Raw genomic sequence first — 16,473 nt, 5'->3', positions numbered from 1 at the left:
CCGCCGAGTGCATATCCTATGCGAGAGAGATCCCCTGTGCCCTGTGCCCAGCCCTCTCCGCGCGGCGATGCGCCCTCCCCCCTCGCTTTTGCAAAATCCTGCAAAGGTGGGGACGTGTCTGTCCTCGACCCAGCCCTAGCTTGGGATGTCCGTTGTATTTATTTATTTATTTTATAAAGAGAGAGTGGACCTGAGCAACGACATGACTGGTGGCAAATGATCGCAGTGGGCGTCACAAGACTCGTCCTTGCTCGAGGAGAGCTCGATAGACTCGAGGGGCCAGGATATGCAGCGAGGAGGACGGAGCTGCGCCGAAAGGCGCAAGAAGCAGCGAGAACAAGGGACCGGCAGGCGGCGGCGGCGTCGCAGAACGAGGCAGAGGAGAGCGACGCGACAGAAGAAGAAGCGACAAGGGAAAGAACGACGAGAGTGGGACGACCGCGAGGTGGCATGAAGGTTGCAGCGAGAATCGGCGAGAGACTGCGAAGAGAGATAGGAAGAGGCGGACGCCCAAGGGTGGGCGACGGCTAGCGCACCACACTCCTCTCCTTAAAATCCCTGTGTGGTGGCGGCGTGCCGTCCTCCCATCCCTCCCTTGGGTTGTCCGTTTTCTTTCTTTCTTTTACGCTGTTGTAAAATTCTTTTACGCTCGAACAAAAGAATTTCGAGACATAACAAGAATTTCGAGACGCGTGGAACGAAATTTTATAACTTGTGCTGGTACAACGACCCCAGGCCCAGCGGCAAGCAGAAAAATGATTTTACGAAAACTCCCTCGGCTTTCCGAGCACCGAGGGCTCAACTTCAGAATCGTGCTTTTTGGGTGGGGTTGGGGGCGTTGGGTTGTGTTGTTTTGGGTGGGGTTGTTCCGAGTGAGGTTGGGTTGTCGGCGCGAAGGGTGAGGTCTCGACCGCCGCCGCTCACGCCAGCGGACGGCCACTGCCGGTTAGGTTAGGTCAGGTAGGAAGGTGAAGAACAGTCAGGCTCGGACTGGACACCAACGCGGTATGTGGGTGGACGCGGGACAGATGAAGATGACGACACGCACGAGCGACACACAGACACAAAACAGGCTCACAAGAGTAGACACACAGCCAGCTGGCTGCCACACACCCTGCGTGGGCGTGCACATCACTCCGGTGTTTTTGGCTTCGCCACCGCGCCGGTGGCGCGTGTGATGGTTGAGGCGATGGATCTCAGCTGGTGCTACGTGATGCTAGGCGTGATGGTGCTTGTCTGTCCCAGGACCTGAGGCTGTTATAAATAACATCCCATGTGAGGCATATCTTGGGTTCCTAGGGGTAGCGGCAACATAGGTTACAGATAGAATAGGCTTGTATGCGAAAACGGTGAGCCGGTTCGGGAGCGGGGAGGAGGGCGCGGGAGGGAAGGCGCACGCGCGACCGGATGCTGAGCCGAGGTCGGGTGGGGGGGATGCGAGCCGTGTGGAAGAGCCGGTCGTGCGTTAGTAAGCGAGTTGGTTATCGAGGCTGTGCAGGGCGGAGGCGGCCAAAGGGGCGGTTTGGGGCACTTCGGCGGTTCGGAGCTCATAGAAACTATCTAGAATACATACAGCCTGGCTGGGGGGCAAATCGATGCAAGACCATGAAACTCGTGACACGCTGCTCGCCCGCGGTGGCACGTGACTGTCAACTAAGCGACAGAACCGACTAAGTGAAAGTAATCGTAAGTGCGCGATGCGTCGTCTATCTTTTAAAACGCTTTACAGTGTTCTCCGAACGAAACATTGTCACACCCACCGCACGATCCGCATTCCGCATCCTTGAGCAGCAAGGTGCGCCGCGTGCACGGCCCATGGCACACAAGGTGTGAGCAGCTAGCCTTGCAAGTAGACATTGGGCGACGTGCTGTCACGAGCCAATCGTGTGTGCTGCGCCAGGGTATTACCAATTGCCCGAGATCCACGTACCGGACATTCCACACAAGCTGGCGCCTCAACAATTCAAAAGTGAGGGTGACTATGTTGCTGCTTTAAGCTTTAGCCAAAGAGAAGCTTCGCAGTCGGCTTCGCGTCGATGACCGAGACAGGTCGCAGCGAGATCAGCGAGGCCGAGATCAGCGAGGTCGCTCTCGCCCTGCCCAAGACGCTTCCCGTGAAAGGATGCAGCGCGAGCAGCTCAGGGGCTCTACCGGTAGCCGCAAGATGACTCCGCTCTGAGTGTGTGGTTTTGGGTTGGTTGGTTGGTGTGTCCCGATACTTGGCAGCGCTCTACAGAGCCACCCTCGCCACCGCCACTCTCACCGCCGCCATCCTCCCGTCGCCACCCTCGCCGTTGCCAGTGGGGGAATAGACTCAGTGAACTTCTGCCCCGCCGGTGCCACCCTCGCTATACCACCCTCGCCGCCGCCATCTTCGCGCTGCCGCGTGCCGGCATGCCGCCAACTACCTTCGGTGGCATGCATGGCACTACATTACTCTCTGAGATTCGTGCCGTGCGTGTCCGTGTGGAGATGGAGAGATGACAGATGTAGAGAAGATGTCATGTATGAAAATTGTATGATGCCAGATGTCATCAGTGTGATGCGTCGTGTACAGTGGCCAATGCTCTGCGGTGGCCTGGTGCTACGAACAGTTTCAAAATGCCCGCGGAGCGGGCGGTTTGCGGCTAGCAAACCCCCACTTGTCGTATTACGGTATGTCTCGTATAGGTACGGGGGGTAGCTTAGCGTCCCACTGTGGCATGCGCTTCCCTAGTTGTCTGGTGTGTGGATGATGTGCCAGACCAGCATGACAACTACTTTCTGCGTCACTTGAAGAATTGTGCTCGTGACCGCATGGAGGCCATGAAGCCCTACATGCGGTCCTTCTGCGGCAAGTGGCATCGACAAGTTAAGGAGGGAGTGCTTGAGCCCGCCGCTGACGAGCGGCGCGAGTTCGCAGGTCGCGGCGAGTTCGTCCTCCGCCCTGACTTCACCTTTACCTACCGCAGCTTTGTACGCGGCGAGCTCTGTGCTGGTGGCGGCCGCGCCTTCGAGGAGTACAAGGCGACGGGCACCTGGGGCGAGTTCGCAGGCAGCGGCGACCACGTGGACTTCCGTGGTACGCTCAGGCATACCCATGGGTGCAGCTGTGGCTTCGCGGGACGCAAGAATACCAGGTTCGTTGTGAAGAGCTGGGGCGCGCCACCCAAGAACCTCGGTGTGCGGATCGGCAACGGCGCGACGCGTCGATTGACGATCTATGCTTTTGACCCATCAGTCTCCCAACATGTGATATTAGTCAAAGAACTCGCTTCACGGCGGTCCGCACGTGAGTCCCGCGGCGGCGCGCCGGATGAGAGGCAATGCCTCTCCACACTCCTCGGGAGCACACACACACGGACATGCAGCGCGCACGCGGCCCAATGGCCGTGCACGAGCAACAGCGCGAGCGCCGCCAACCGCACCGACACTTTTGACCGCGTGCCGCACTTCCCGAATCCCTTCACACCCCACTGTCGCGCAATGTGCCGGCTCGTGTGCGGCTTCTGCCACGCCCACTCGAAAGCGAGCGCATCGCTCTTCGAGGAGAAGCCACGCACAACGAGCAGAATGCGCCACGGCCGTCCCGCGGCGGGCGCGCCACCTCCCGAGAGCTCGCCGTTGTGCTGGCGCAGTCGTCGGACGGGGTCGGGGCTCGCGCCGACGTAAGTCCTCCGACCGCTCTCGTCTCGCAGGAAGTAGACGCGCCACGCCGAATCCTACTCCTCCTCGTCCTCCTCCTCAGCCTCGTCGTCGACGAGCGCGTTGCCGTCCCGCTCGTCCTCCTCGTCGCTGTCTCCGTCCTCCGCGTCGAGATCCACCTCGGTGACCGTCGCGCCGAGCGTGCGGAGGAAGTCGGCGAGGGTGCCAGTCGAGGCGGTTTGGGAGGCGATGGGAACCACCCAGGCTGTCTTGGTGATGCTCTTCGGGCCGTGCGGGCCGGGGAAGAGGAGGTCCGCGTACTCGACGTTGTCGAAGTGGGTCTTGACGTAGTCCTTGACGTCGTAGGTGTTCTTGCCCATCATGACGTGCGAGGGCGGGAGCAGGCCCTTCTTTTTCGTCTCAAACTGCGTGGCCGACTTGGCGAGCGTGAACTCGAGTGGCTTGACGGCTGGGTTGTCCATGGGCGAGACGTCGAGCTCGGGGTTGAGCCGCTTCGCCGTCTCGCGGAGACCAGGGGCGGCGAGGACGGCGGCGTGCATCTTCTTCGCCAGTTGCTTGCTCGGCGCGCGGACCGCCCACAGGCCGAGGTCCTTGAAGTAGCGCGGGTTCTGGTTGAACATCTTGTACATGAGCCGCTGGTACGCCTCGTTCTCGTCATACACCGGGTTGATGAGGTAGAAGACGCGGCCGGTGAGCTTGCCCTTGTTCTTATCGTTCTTCTGGTGGACGGCCAGGTGGAGCCTCGCCTCGATCGGCTTGCCCTTCTTCTTGCCCGTGCCGCCAGTGACGGTGGTCGCGGACGACGGCAGGTCGCTGAAGCCATCGAAGTCGGCCAGCGTCTTCTTCGCCTTGCCCTTCTTCTTCTCGCTCGAGGGTGGAGGCACGGGGCCCGGGCTCACGACACCGATCACAACAGCGCCGTCCTCCCCATCGGACTCGACGGCGGGCCGCCGACGCGGCTTGGCACTGGCACGTGGGGCCTTTGATGGCATTGGGCGATTGAAGTCAGAACCCTGAGCAGAGAGGAACGCGCGCCGGACGGACCAATAAGAGTTGTGCCAGCCCAAGATCGTTACATTCCAAGAATAAAATAAATCAATTTGGGAGATGCGTAAGAAGGTCACATAAGAAGGTCACAGGTACATGTGTATTCACTGCGAGATGCTAAGGAAACATATCAACCGATGTAGTATAAAAGACCAAACAAAGAAATCGCTCTCTTCTCGTCTCTCACGTAGCGCGCATCCTCTTCGCCACCGCCGACCCCGTGTCGTCGAGGCGTTCGACAAGGTCGGCCAGGCGCATGCGGCGGTGTCGCGGCGGCGGCGTTTCAGCGGGCGGTAGCGTGGTGGGAGCGTACGGCGTGATAGATGAAGATGGTCCCGTGACCGAGCGGCCAGTGCAGTCGCGGTCGCGTCGCTGCTCCGCGCGAGTGGCCGCTGGGTCGCGCAGGAGCTCAGGGTAAGTGACGCACGCAAGCACCCCCACACGCGTGCTGTCAGGCTGCAAGAGAGAGGAATTGTCGTCGACAAAGAGAGCGAGCTCGTCGGCGGTGTGCACGCGCGAGATGGCCACGTATGCTTGTCCGTAGAAGGGCCGTACGGGGACTGGCAGGGCACAAGGAGGAAGGCGCCGTCGGAAGTGCGCTCCGGCTGTAGCATCAGCGCGAGAGTCGCCTGTCTGAGATTCTTCGCCTCTTTGTCGAGGAGCGCACCGGCTGGCCGCAGTACTGTTCCCGCCGAATCGACGAGCCCCTTTAGCCGCGGCGGAGCGCCGTCTGGGCAGACGAGCGGCCACATGAGCGCCGCGTACATCGGGTCGAACGAATCCACGTAGCACGGCTCGTCCTCGTCGCGCCGCGTGAAGAAGATGGTGCGCGGCTGACGCACGCTCGTCGCCGGCTCGACGGTGAAAGCTCGCACCGAGCTGGTGGCGCCCGGCCACTTGAGCACCAGCCGCGCGTTGCTGGTGCTCTCCTCCGCCCAGTTGATGAGCCGTGGCACGAGTGCGTTCTCCCTGCGCATCACGGCGTCAATCGTGGCAAGCGCAGCGGGGCTGGGTCGCAGAGCAGCGGAGTAGCGCATGCAGTCGTCCAGGCGCTCATTCGGGTCGTCGAGAAACGAGCGAGTGGAGCTACGCTCGTTGATGTTGCTGATGATGGCGAACGGCATGCCCGTAACCTTGAGGTGCTGATAAGAGTCGGGGAAGCGATGCGTGCCTGCGGGTTGGTGGACGCGGGGGATGAGTCTCGCGCGTCGGGGTGCGCACGGCGGCGGCGTGCAATGGGCGCGCCTTTTGGCAGCGCCATCTGCGCGAAACGAAAGAGGTCGTTCCCTGCGCGCGATTGCTTCGAAAACCCTGGCGCCTCGCTGATGAGCGAGAGCAGCTCGTTGGGCAGCTGCCGGTCGAGCACTAGGCTGCCATTCTGGCAGCAAATCGACGGGTTCGTGACGGTGAAGCGTTCCGCGCCGCAGTTCATGCACACATCGCGCTGCTCGAAAAAGTTGATCGGATGCGCGGCCTCTAGGTTGTTGAAGCACGTGGCGTTCTGCAGGCACAGCCGGCGGTACTGCACACCCTCAGCCTCCGACGGGCATCGTGGGACGCGAGCCGCACCGACGGTGGTGGGAGCGGCTGCCCACGAGCGCACGTTATACTCACGCGTCCTCATCTGGCCTGAGGAGGAGTCGCGGTACTGGCGCGGCTCCTTCTCCATTGTAAACGTCTCAAAGACCGCGAGCGTCGGTGTCAGCGGCGTGCGGCGTGCGAGGGCCGGCATCCGATCCAGCAATGGCAGGCTTTCACGCATGGCTGGCTGCACGCGCGACGAATCCAACGCCGTCGTCTCGCACGGCAGCAGCCGGCCTGCGCCCTCGACGTGGTGGTCGCGCTGCCCAGCGTGCAACGCACGGTGGCGAGCGAGCCGCCTCGCCAGCCGCATCCTCTGAAAGGCCTCCCATGTGGCATCCGTCTCAGACAGCTCACGAGCCCATTCACGGTACGCCCTCGCGGTCTGGAAGAGATTCCGAGTCGGCCGAGTCAGCCCGGTGAAGTCTCCAGCCTCATCTGACCGATTGATACGCTCTCGACCCACGAGGCCATTTTCGTGTGCCCACGCGAGGTGTGGGTCGCCTGCCAGTGAGCGAGGGACGGGCTGAGCATGTGCGTACCGGGTCTGGGCGAATGCTGTGACGGGATGCGCCCGCATCTGAACTGCTGCTCAATGAGAGCCAGCAATGCGGGCGCCACGCTCAATGAGCCTGCTCGGTTTACCGAGGCCGTGCTCTTCGAGCCGACGGCGTGGAAGTCGTGCGAGGGCTATGTGTACGGCGACCGTCACTCTGCATCGCCCGCCACCGCAGCTCCTCCGCCCTCTCTGCCTTTGCCACTCTCGCATCGTAGTCGTCGCCATCCGGCCGAACCCACACGCCTCGCAGGTAGTCCCAGTCGCATGGAACGCCAGAGACGGTCGGGGCTCTGGCTCGGGGCCTGGGAGTGCCGCCGGCAGCACGCACAGCGTTCAATGCTTGGCGCCGCTCCGTCCGTGCCGACGACATTTGTAGATGAAGGAGGCAGGTGGCCAATAGCGACCTTCGTTACGAAATGTAGCGTTACCGGGAGGTCTCCAAGCTGTCTTGGGTGGTTAGAAAAAGCGGACAGCTGGCTGGTCTCCTTCACGCGCGCCGAATGGGAGCAGCAATACTGCCGGCCATACGGCAAGCGCTGCTTCGAGTGTGGGCAGCTCACACACTTGCGGCGACAGTGTCCAAAGATCAGGTGTAACGAGTGCGGCGAACTGGGGCACATGAAAATCGATTGCCTGCGGGTGAGTGACGCAGCAGTCTGCGCTCCGTGTGAGGAAGACGATGGCGCCGATGGGTTGCCATAAGGGAGTTCCGATGTGCCTGCCTGTGGCAAACAGAGAAGAGCGCAGATGACAGAGGTATGTCTGCCTGTCTCTGTGCCTTTGCCGAGGTGTCGTATGTTCGACTATGGTACATCGAGTCTAGGAGTATCGACGTGTCGGTATGTGTAGGCTAGCCTGTACATGTAGGTTTTCGATCTGGCCATTTCCCATGTGCCAGATGTAGCATGGTGTCTCATGCGGCCTCATGACCCTAGCCTTAATGACCCTTACATGATCCTCCATGTGCATCGATTTTTAGTGTGGACCATTTTGTATATGTTTTACGCTCGAGCGCGTGTGTGTGTCATCAAAACCTCGAGCGACGCGAAATACCACGCGCGCTGCCGCCGCTTCATGTTCAACGAGCTAGTTCTTCCCTTCTTCAAACCCGAGACCCTTTGAGCTGCGATCGTCTTGCCATCTGCCCCGTGCCTCTCTTCCCGGATCGATCTAGCTTGTACCGCCCCCTAGCTCACGACCAGCGCCGCCCTTGCAGCCGGCTAAGCTCCTTCATTCCCCCCGCACCCGCCGTCATGACCCAGCCGCTCGATCGGCTCCTTCCTGCCGACTCGGTCTCGACGCGGTCGTGCCCACTCCGCCCCCGCCCGCCCTTGCGCCGAGACAACACCCCCCATAACAGCTTCACACCTAGTGACATCGTGCCGCCGGTTTTGGGCAGATTGAGAGAGAGAGATTGTTGTTGCAGATTGAGGCCGGACGGCCAGAGAGCGCGCTGAACCAGAGAGCGCGCGGAACCACAAAAAATATTCTTTTCAATAGCAAAGGCGGTGGAGCAGTTGAGCATCCCTCCGGGGGCCCCTCTGCGCCGGGGAGGCGTTGTTGGAGGCTAGGACGCAAGCCCTTTTTTCAAACTCGGGGCCCACTCCGCTATAGCCTATTCCCTATACGCTCCGACCCGAACGAATTTGGAGCTAGATTTGGAGGGCCTAAAAGTTTAAGGTGTTGCTGCGCAAAAGAGGTCGGACACAGGGCGCAGCTCATGCTAAGAGCTAGAGAGGGAGCTAGAGAGAACGGGGGCCGGGGGGGGTGAGGGGTGATCGCGACCGAATTCTTTTCAAAGGGAAGGCCCGCGAAAAGGGTGTGAGAGCAGGGCCGTTGCCCGTAGCTTCTCTGGCACAGATGGAGCCCTTCCACACCGAGCACCTGCTCCTCGAGCCCTACGCGAAGCTGCCGCGACGCGACCTTGACGTCGCAAACGGCTACTCCACGCCAGGCGTGGCGCTTCCGACGACTATTGGAGCGATCGCGACGGCGGTGCCCATCCCGGCCTTTGCGCCTGGCCTCGTTGGCACGCCCATGGCCTTTGCCCAGGCGCTAAGCCTGGCAGATGGCGCCATGGCGCCGCCGCCGCCCTTCCCGCCGCCGCCCTTCCCGCCGCCACCTCCGGCCGCCCTCTCCGCTCCCTGTGCTGCCGGCTTTCCCGCCAACGGTGCACCTTGTCTGAGCGAGGCTCCGCATGTTGACGCGGCCGAGGCCGCGGGCGACGCTGGCGGCCGCGGATCTGGCCGCGCTGCGGCGGTGGCGGCGCGCAGTAAGATCGCGACCGCCGTCGCCGACGAGGCTCCGCTCCTGCGCGTTGCGCAGCAGGGCCGCTGCCGCTGCGGCTCGACGACGCACAAGCGGCCGACCCACCGCGACTGCCCGCTCAACAGCAGCCTCGGCGGGGGCGGCGGCGCTGCTGGCGGCGGGGGCGGCGGCGCTGCCGCCGCCGCCGGCGGCGGCGGGTGGAGCCGCGAGCGCCAGGAGCTCGGCGGCGGAAGCGGTTGCCGCTTTGCTCGCAACAACAAGAGGAAGAGCGAGGGAGGCGCGGCGGCGGCGGCGGCAGCTGCTGCGGCGGCGGCGGCGGCGGCGGGCGCACCGCCGCCGCCGCCGGTCGCGCCGCGCGTCTCGCTGGGTGACTGCGTCGCAGGGATGGCGGCGCTGGCGAGCGGCTCGGTCGACTTGGTGATTGCGGACCCACCGTACAACATCGGCGTGCAGGGCGAGGGGTGGGACCAGCTCGGTGACTTCTTTTTCCCAGCCCGTATTTCTGGTTGATAGGCGTGCAGGGCGAGGGGTGGGACCAGCTCGACGACTACATGCGCTGGTCGCGCCTCTGGCTCAGGGAGTGCGTGCGCGTGCTGCGGCCCGGCGGCGCGCTGTTCCTGTACGGTTCGCCCGCCAAGCTGTGGCTCTGCAGGCTCAAGCTCCTCGCCGCCGACGAGCTCGGCCTCGCCTTCGTGCAGCACGTCTCTCCTCTGTTCACAGCTGCCGTACTCCAGCTGCTGTGAATAGGCCTCGCCTTCGTGCAGCACATCTCGTGGGTGTACAAGCAGGGCGGCGACTCGCGCCTCAAGGGCATGCTGGCGTACTCGGTCCGGATGGAGCACTTGGCGAGATATAGCCGAGATATAGCCGAGATATGGGGGAGATATGGGGAGAGATGGGCCGTCGGCTGGATCGACTGGCAACTCGCCTCGAGATGCGGAACACAGGTCCCCGTCTCCGCTCCGTCCCCCGTCTCCCCTCGAGCACACAGGCCCTCCGGACACGCAGGAGTGGTTCACCAAGCCGGGCGGGCAGCACACCTTCAACCCGCACGAGGCGGTCGAGCATTACACGCCCGAGGAGTTCGACGAGGCGCTCGCCAAGGGGGTCGGCCGCGTGTCTGCCCCGGCAGGGAGGGTGTGAACAGCGTCTCTTCACACCTACTGCTGTGAACAGGTCGGCCGCGTGACGCCCGAGTCGCTCGCGCGCGGCCGGCCGCCCAAGAACTGGTGGGACATCCCGCGCGAGAACTCGCGCTCAAAGGAGAGGCGGTACGGCGCCCACCCGTCGATGAAGCCGCTCCAGATCTGCGAGAGGATCGTCAAGGTGCACTCCGACGCCGGCGGTTGCGTCCTCGTCCCCTTCGGCGGCTCCGGCTCCGAGGTGCTCGCCTCCTCCGCATATCTCCGCATATCTCCCCCATATCTCCCCCATATCTCCCCAGGTGGTCGCCGCCGCGCGACTCGGCCGCCACTGCATCGGCTTCGAGGTTGAGCCGCAGTACCACCGCCTCATCCTGCGCCGCCTCGTGGGCCACGGCCTCCTCCCCGCCGAAGCGCTGCCCCCGCCGTCGCCCTCGCAAGCCTCGGCGGCGGCGGGCGGCGGCGGCGGCGACCAGGGCGATGGCGAGGCGGCCGGGCTGATTCGCGACGACCGGTGCGCTTCTTGCTCCGCTGGCGCGTCTCGCGTGGACGGCCGCGAGGAGCGCCGCTTCTTGTGGCTGCCGTAGGTACCAGTCTGGCTTCCTCGGCGTGTATAAGCACGGCAAGACGTTTGTCGCCAAGGTGACGCGCTCCATCTCTCCCCCCCTCTCCCCCCCTCTCTCCCCCTCTCCCCCCCTCTCTCCCCCTCTCTCCCCCTCTCTCCCCCTCTCTCCCCCTCTCTCCCCCTCTCTCCCCCTCTCCCCCCCCCTCTCCCCCCCCTCTCCCCATCTCTCCTCCACCTCTCACGGTTGTCGCCAAGGTGATGCGCGACGGCGCGCTGCGCTCGCTCGGCGCGTTTCAGTCGGCGGAGAGCGCCGCGGCCGCATATGCCGCGGCAGTCGGCGAGGCGCCCGCCACGTCGCTCGCGGCCCAAATGGCCGAGCAGCAGCAGCAGCAGGTGGCGGAGGAGCAAGTGGCGGAGCAGCAGGTGGCGGCGGCGGCCACTGCGATCGCGCCAGACCCCGCGCCCCTGGACGGCGTCGGGCCGGCTGCGGTGCCTCCGTGTGGGGCCTAGGTCCTTGGGCGGAGGCGCGGCTGGCGAGGGCGGAGGTGAGGAAGGCCCATGCTTGGCCCATGGCGCGTGAGGACGTCGTCGGCGAGATACCGGGGGTGCGGCGGGGGGTTGTGCGCGGGCTGCGGGGTTGTGTGGGGTTTGCAACGGCGCGGGGAATTTCAGATAAGAGATATGGGGCTGCGCGCGGACATCTGCTTTTCATTGAGCGACGAGAGCCGTGCTTTTTCAGGACGATTGTGGTGTTTGGGCTAACATCTATCAAACGGGGTGTTCGGGCTACCATCTACCAAACGATTTTATAATAATGCACCAAGCACTGAGCACACGTGCACAGATGCGGCGGGTCGGTGTCGGGGCGGGCGCCCGCCTTCAAGCTGCCGAGAGGAGCCGGCACCCCGGTCCGGCCAGAGCCGCACGCGCAGCGTGCTCGCGCGGGCATCTCTAGTGCCTAATCTGCTATGCACCGCGCCTGTTGCTGCTCTAGATGGTGCCGGGGCGCTTCATGCGGGAGCCCTTGGTCTTGGGCGGTGGCGCCGGCTTCTTGGCAAACAGACCGCCGAGGAAGGTCTTCTTCCACTCGGCCTCCTCCGACTGGGTGGTGCCCGAGGAGACGGCGGCGTCGGGCGCACGCGAGCCCACGGTGTAGCCCCACCTGGATCGGAAGGTTGTGCGCGTAAGCTTGACGCCTTTGCCGCTGCGGCTGTCGGGTGTTCCTGTCGGAGTCGGAGCATCTATTCAACCTCACAGCGGGTTGCCGGCCTTGCCAGGCTTCTGAGCGTTGGGGCCAGACATGACAATGCTGCTCCGCGAGCCGCGAAGCGCAGACGCCGGCGCGGTGAAGGCGGCGGCGAGCGCGAGGCACAGCGCGAGGAGGAGGAAGCGGAACATGGTTTCTGCGGGACAGGGATGGCCAAGGGTGGTGAGGCGCGCCAGTGGTATACCGTCGGTGCGTTGTCGGGAGGCCCTATCCAGTGGGGCGTTAGAGGTGCACCTCTGGTGCGAGCGAAGGGGAAATCTCTTGGAAAACCAAGGGTGACAACTTTCTTTTTTCCGACGAGAGCTTTTCTCGACAACTTAGTTCTCCCCCCCTCACTGTCTGCGATCTGAGCTTCTTGTTTCTTATCAACCTATCTATCTGTGATGAACGCGGGTAGTCTCCCCCATTCCCAGGGCCTCCAGGGCTCGCACCTCAGCCTCTCACAGACCAGCGCACAGCGCCACAGGCCTTTCTTCTCAAAATAACAAGGCTGTGAAACAGCTGGTGTGAAATTGCTCCCTCTGACTCGCCTCGGTTGTTCTCAAGAGATGTGCGTCTCGCAGATCGCAGGTGCTCCCAGAGGTTGCCATTCACCTTTCTGACGCACCGCACACCGCACAGATGTTCCGCTTCGTCCTCCTCGCGCTGTGCCTCGCGCTCGCCGCTGCCTTCACCGCGCCGGCGTCTGCGCTCCGCGGCTCGCGGAGCAGCATCGTGATGGACGGGTACAAGACTGGCACCTGGGGTGCGTACAAGGCACCCGACGGCCCGCAGAAGCCCGGTGCCAAAGGCAACCCGCTGTGAGGCTGAATAGATGCTCCAACTCCGACAGGAACACCCGACAGCCACAGCGGCGAAGGCGTCACGCTCACACGCACAGGCGATCCAGGTGGGGCTACACGTCACGCGTGTTGGCAACCCGATCCAGGTGGGGCTACACCGTTGGCTCGCGCGCGCCCGACGCCGCCATCGCCTCGGGCACCACCAAGGGCGAGCAGGAGAAGTGGAACCTTGCGAACCTCTTGAAGAAGGCGCCGCCACCGCCCAAGACCAAGGGCTCCCGCATGAAGCGCCCCGGCACCATCTGAGAGCGGAGGCCGGGCAGCCGCCGGCGCGAAAGCACGTCGCTTCGGGATGCGTGCCGCCAAGCGTTGCCGTGGCTCCAGTGGCCAGATCCAGCGCCCTCGGTGCTGACTCTCGCCCACCAGTGGATAGGTCTACATGCGGCTGGATACCTGGTGCTCCTCTCCTCTCTCTTCCGGAGCGCCAGAGGTTCTCCTGCGGCCACTAGGCCCCCGCGTGAGCAGTCCGCAGTGTTGGAGGCGTGCCTCGCCCTAATTTTTTCGTGTCTACATTGTACACCGCACGCCTAGGCGCTACCGCTAGGCGCCCTCTAGCGCGCGGTGTGTAGCGCACTGGAAGTTGGGTAGTAGTCTAAGTTCTGAGCCTCGAGGCTTAGCGGGTCTAAGTGTGCCCTGGCACGCTGGGGTGCTTACGCGGTCTAAGATCGGCGGCAGCCTCTTATGCGGGCTAAGTGCCGTGGCACGGCCTGGGGCCAAGCAAGAGGCTCCCACACCGTGATCAACGATATACGGCGCTAGCCCCAAATTTTCTTTGCCTGCGGCGGGCGCCTTCTAATCCGGATCGATCCTTCTCATGCTCAGCAATCGCCGCCTCAGCATCCTCCTCTTCCGATTCTCGTTGCTCTTCTTGAGCGCAATCTTCAAGCCAAACACTTCTCACAAATAGCCTCAAGCTCAAACGAACGCGTGTCAGAGAACCCCTGTGTATGCTGGTCCTCTTTGAACGATCCGCGCGTGAGGTAGCATAGGGCCTTGTTGGCAGCAGCCAGCTTGTTGCGCTGCTTCGTTGCGATGAGCTGATTGGGATCGCAGAAGTGCATGCCAAGCACCGCCACGATCTTGAAGCAGAACACATCGCAACCGCATCGTCCGCACCGCCATCGGCATGCCGCGCCCGCCGCTTCGCCGCAGCCGCCTTAAGACACGCATAGCGGCAGCACATGGTACGGTGCGCGTATTGAGCAGGAGTTGCGCGCCGCAAGTAGCGCACTGGCCCTGGGACAAGGCGATGTCAATGGCGTCGTGCGCGGCATACGTTGGTCGGGGGACGCGTCCCGAGGTATTTTTCCTGGTTTTTGCATGTAGGTGTATTGTTGGCAAATCAAGACACAGAGCTCACACAGAATCACAGCGGGAGGAAAGCGGCGAGTCGCAATTCCTGGGGCAGGTTATACCGGTTTTACCCGGAGTTGGCCTTTGTGTCGTCTAAGTTCATGCATGGCCCCCGACCATACACGTCTAAGTCCGAGCCCGGCTCCGTGCGGGGGCTAAGTTGAGCGCTCGCTCGCTGCAGAGGCTAAGTGTAGAGCGACCCTCTAGCCCTACTACCCAACCATTGGTAGCGCCCTAGTGCCTAGAAGTACAACGTTTGACATATAAAACAAACCACACAGGCTCGGATAGAGAGACGGCTAGTGCTAGTCCCCCATCGGGAGGACGACCCCGGCTAGTCGCCGACCACACCCACAAAGAACCCTGCACAAAGATCGCAAGGGCGGGGGCCTGTTCCTTTTTACCCATCTCACAGTAGAGAGGTGTCTGTTTTTATTTATTTATTTATCGGATAGAGAGAACAGTGCGCGACACCACTCCCAGACGAGAGACACTTCTCGTCCACACACCACTCTCTCCCGCAGAGCGGAGAGTGCACGCGCACTCGCACAGCGGTCCAGCGCGGGCAGCGCCGTCACACAGGGGGTCACAGCGCCTCGCCCTCGGCGCCCTCTCGGCCTCGCTAGCGCTCTAGATCTCACAGGAACGCACACGGTGCACACACGCGGAGAACTTTTTCTCAAAATACCGCCCCAGAGTCAGAGAGTGCGCGTGAGAGACGAAAGGTCTCGATCGAAATTAGTGGCTGTGCGTCAGTGCGTGCGACGCGCGCGACGACTGACTAGAGAGGACGAATATCCGGTCTGGCGCTAGAGCCCGCATTGGCCACTAGGACAGCTCGATGTCGTACTGTATGTCGATCGGGACACAGGACATGTTGAGTCAACCACCCTTCGCCAGAGAGAGCCCGCCGGAAAATCCTTCATTCAGGGCAGCGCCTTAACTGCATGCTTCTTGACGATCGGCGGCTCCACAAATGTTGTGGCGCTTGGCAGAGACTTGCTCTTGGACGGTGCAGGTGCCCACCTATAGCGCAAGGCTGCATTTCTGCGGCACGTGGTGGCTGCGCGAGGCCTTGCGTGTGATCTGACACGAGAGAGGAGGCGCACGCATCTACGATTCATCGCTTGTCGTTGATCTTCTTTGCGAGCAGCCGCATTAGCTCCAACATGGCACGCTCCGAGGTAGCGGCCGCCTGTCCGGTCGGGAATCCTTCCCAGCTAAGCTCGCTGCTCACAGCCAGGCAAAGTTTGTGTTGGGGCAATGAGGCGGAGGTGCGGGCAATCGCGCCTGCTCTGTGACAAAGCTGAGCCACTCCTCGCGGCTGACCATTCCGTCGCCGTTGGTATCGAGCACGTGCAATATGACCTACCCACAGCTGCCCATCCTCGACCGACTGATGGTGCGCGCGGTGTCTGGCATGGGCTGGAGGCCACGCCTTGTCAGCAAACGCAGGCGTCAGCGGGTGCTTGAGCAGCTCGGGCTCCATCCGCAGGATGGCCCTTCGCATGTCGCTGAGCTCGGAAGTGTCTAGCGTCCCATTTGTGTCACGGTCCGCCACGGTGAAGACGTTCTGCGCCTGCGAGGGGCACACGAGGCGTGGAACGGACGAAACGCGGCGTCACAAAGGCGTCTCGAGGTGATCGCGCCTCTGCCATCAGGCTCTTGCTCTTGAGCCTGCTCGGCGGACTGTCTGGGTGAGGCAGCTTTCGGGTGCTCGCCGAGCGGCTCACCGTCAGGGGCGTAACGCCCGCGCCGCCCTTCTGGGAGGGCGCGGACAGCGTCGACTTTGGCTCTCTGCGTGCGCCGCCCGCCTACGTCGCATGAGCACAGGGTATACACCCTGCGTCGATCGCTGCGGGTCTGATTTTGGGTTTGCGACACACGGGGTGGGAGACGACGGAGAGCAGTTTGCTCGTGCTCCGCGCGTGCAAGTTGCGCGAGCGGCCGAGGCCGTGCGCCCCTGAGCCGGATCCCAGCCACGGAGGAGTCAGCGCGGGCGACGACTGCGAGCGCAGCATATTCAATCGAAAATTCGTTTCGGGACGCTTCTACAAGTAAAATCGTCGCGTTTCTTTTTGGAACAATCCCCTTTCGCGTAGGCACCTCCCGTGGTGAACCGCGTAATCTCAAACCGATCGCGGGCCGAAGAAAGAGGCGCCCGTGGGGACCCCACAATTCCCTTCCCCTCTCGGAGGGCCGGA

General features: G+C 62.9%; 3 protein-coding genes across 3 annotated transcripts; 2 read left to right on the top strand and 1 right to left on the bottom strand.

Moving 5' to 3' along the window:
• Window positions 1-8,692: 8,692 nt before the first annotated feature.
• On the top strand, window positions 8,693-11,317 carry EMIHUDRAFT_205290 (hypothetical protein; the record flags this gene model as incomplete). The annotated part of the gene is made up of 10 exons (XM_005779642.1): window positions 8,693-8,857; window positions 9,047-9,104; window positions 9,483-9,575; window positions 9,614-9,724; window positions 9,848-9,927; window positions 10,109-10,207; window positions 10,277-10,483; window positions 10,545-10,669; window positions 10,830-10,884; window positions 11,063-11,317. The coding sequence occupies 10 exons, from the start codon at window positions 8,693-8,695 to the stop codon at window positions 11,315-11,317; spliced, it is 1,248 nt and encodes a 415-aa protein (XP_005779699.1).
• Window positions 11,318-11,797: 480 nt separating this feature from the next.
• EMIHUDRAFT_435017 (hypothetical protein) lies at window positions 11,798-12,212 on the bottom strand (the record flags this gene model as incomplete). The annotated part of the gene is made up of 2 exons (XM_005779641.1): window positions 11,798-11,969; window positions 12,063-12,212. Coding segments are annotated over 2 exons (321 nt in total), but the record flags the coding sequence as incomplete, so codon positions are not given.
• A 483-nt stretch (window positions 12,213-12,695) lies between these two features.
• EMIHUDRAFT_463304 (hypothetical protein) lies at window positions 12,696-13,440 on the top strand (the record flags this gene model as incomplete). The annotated part of the gene is made up of 2 exons (XM_005779640.1): window positions 12,696-12,874; window positions 13,003-13,440. Coding segments are annotated over 2 exons (542 nt in total), but the record flags the coding sequence as incomplete, so codon positions are not given.
• Between the last annotated feature and the right edge of the window lie 3,033 nt (window positions 13,441-16,473).

This window comes from Emiliania huxleyi (assembly GCF_000372725.1).
Source record: "Emiliania huxleyi CCMP1516 unplaced genomic scaffold EMIHUscaffold_23, whole genome shotgun sequence".
NCBI lineage: Eukaryota > Haptophyta > Isochrysidales > Noelaerhabdaceae > Emiliania > Emiliania huxleyi.
This window is presented reverse-complemented; position numbering and strand designations above follow the sequence as displayed.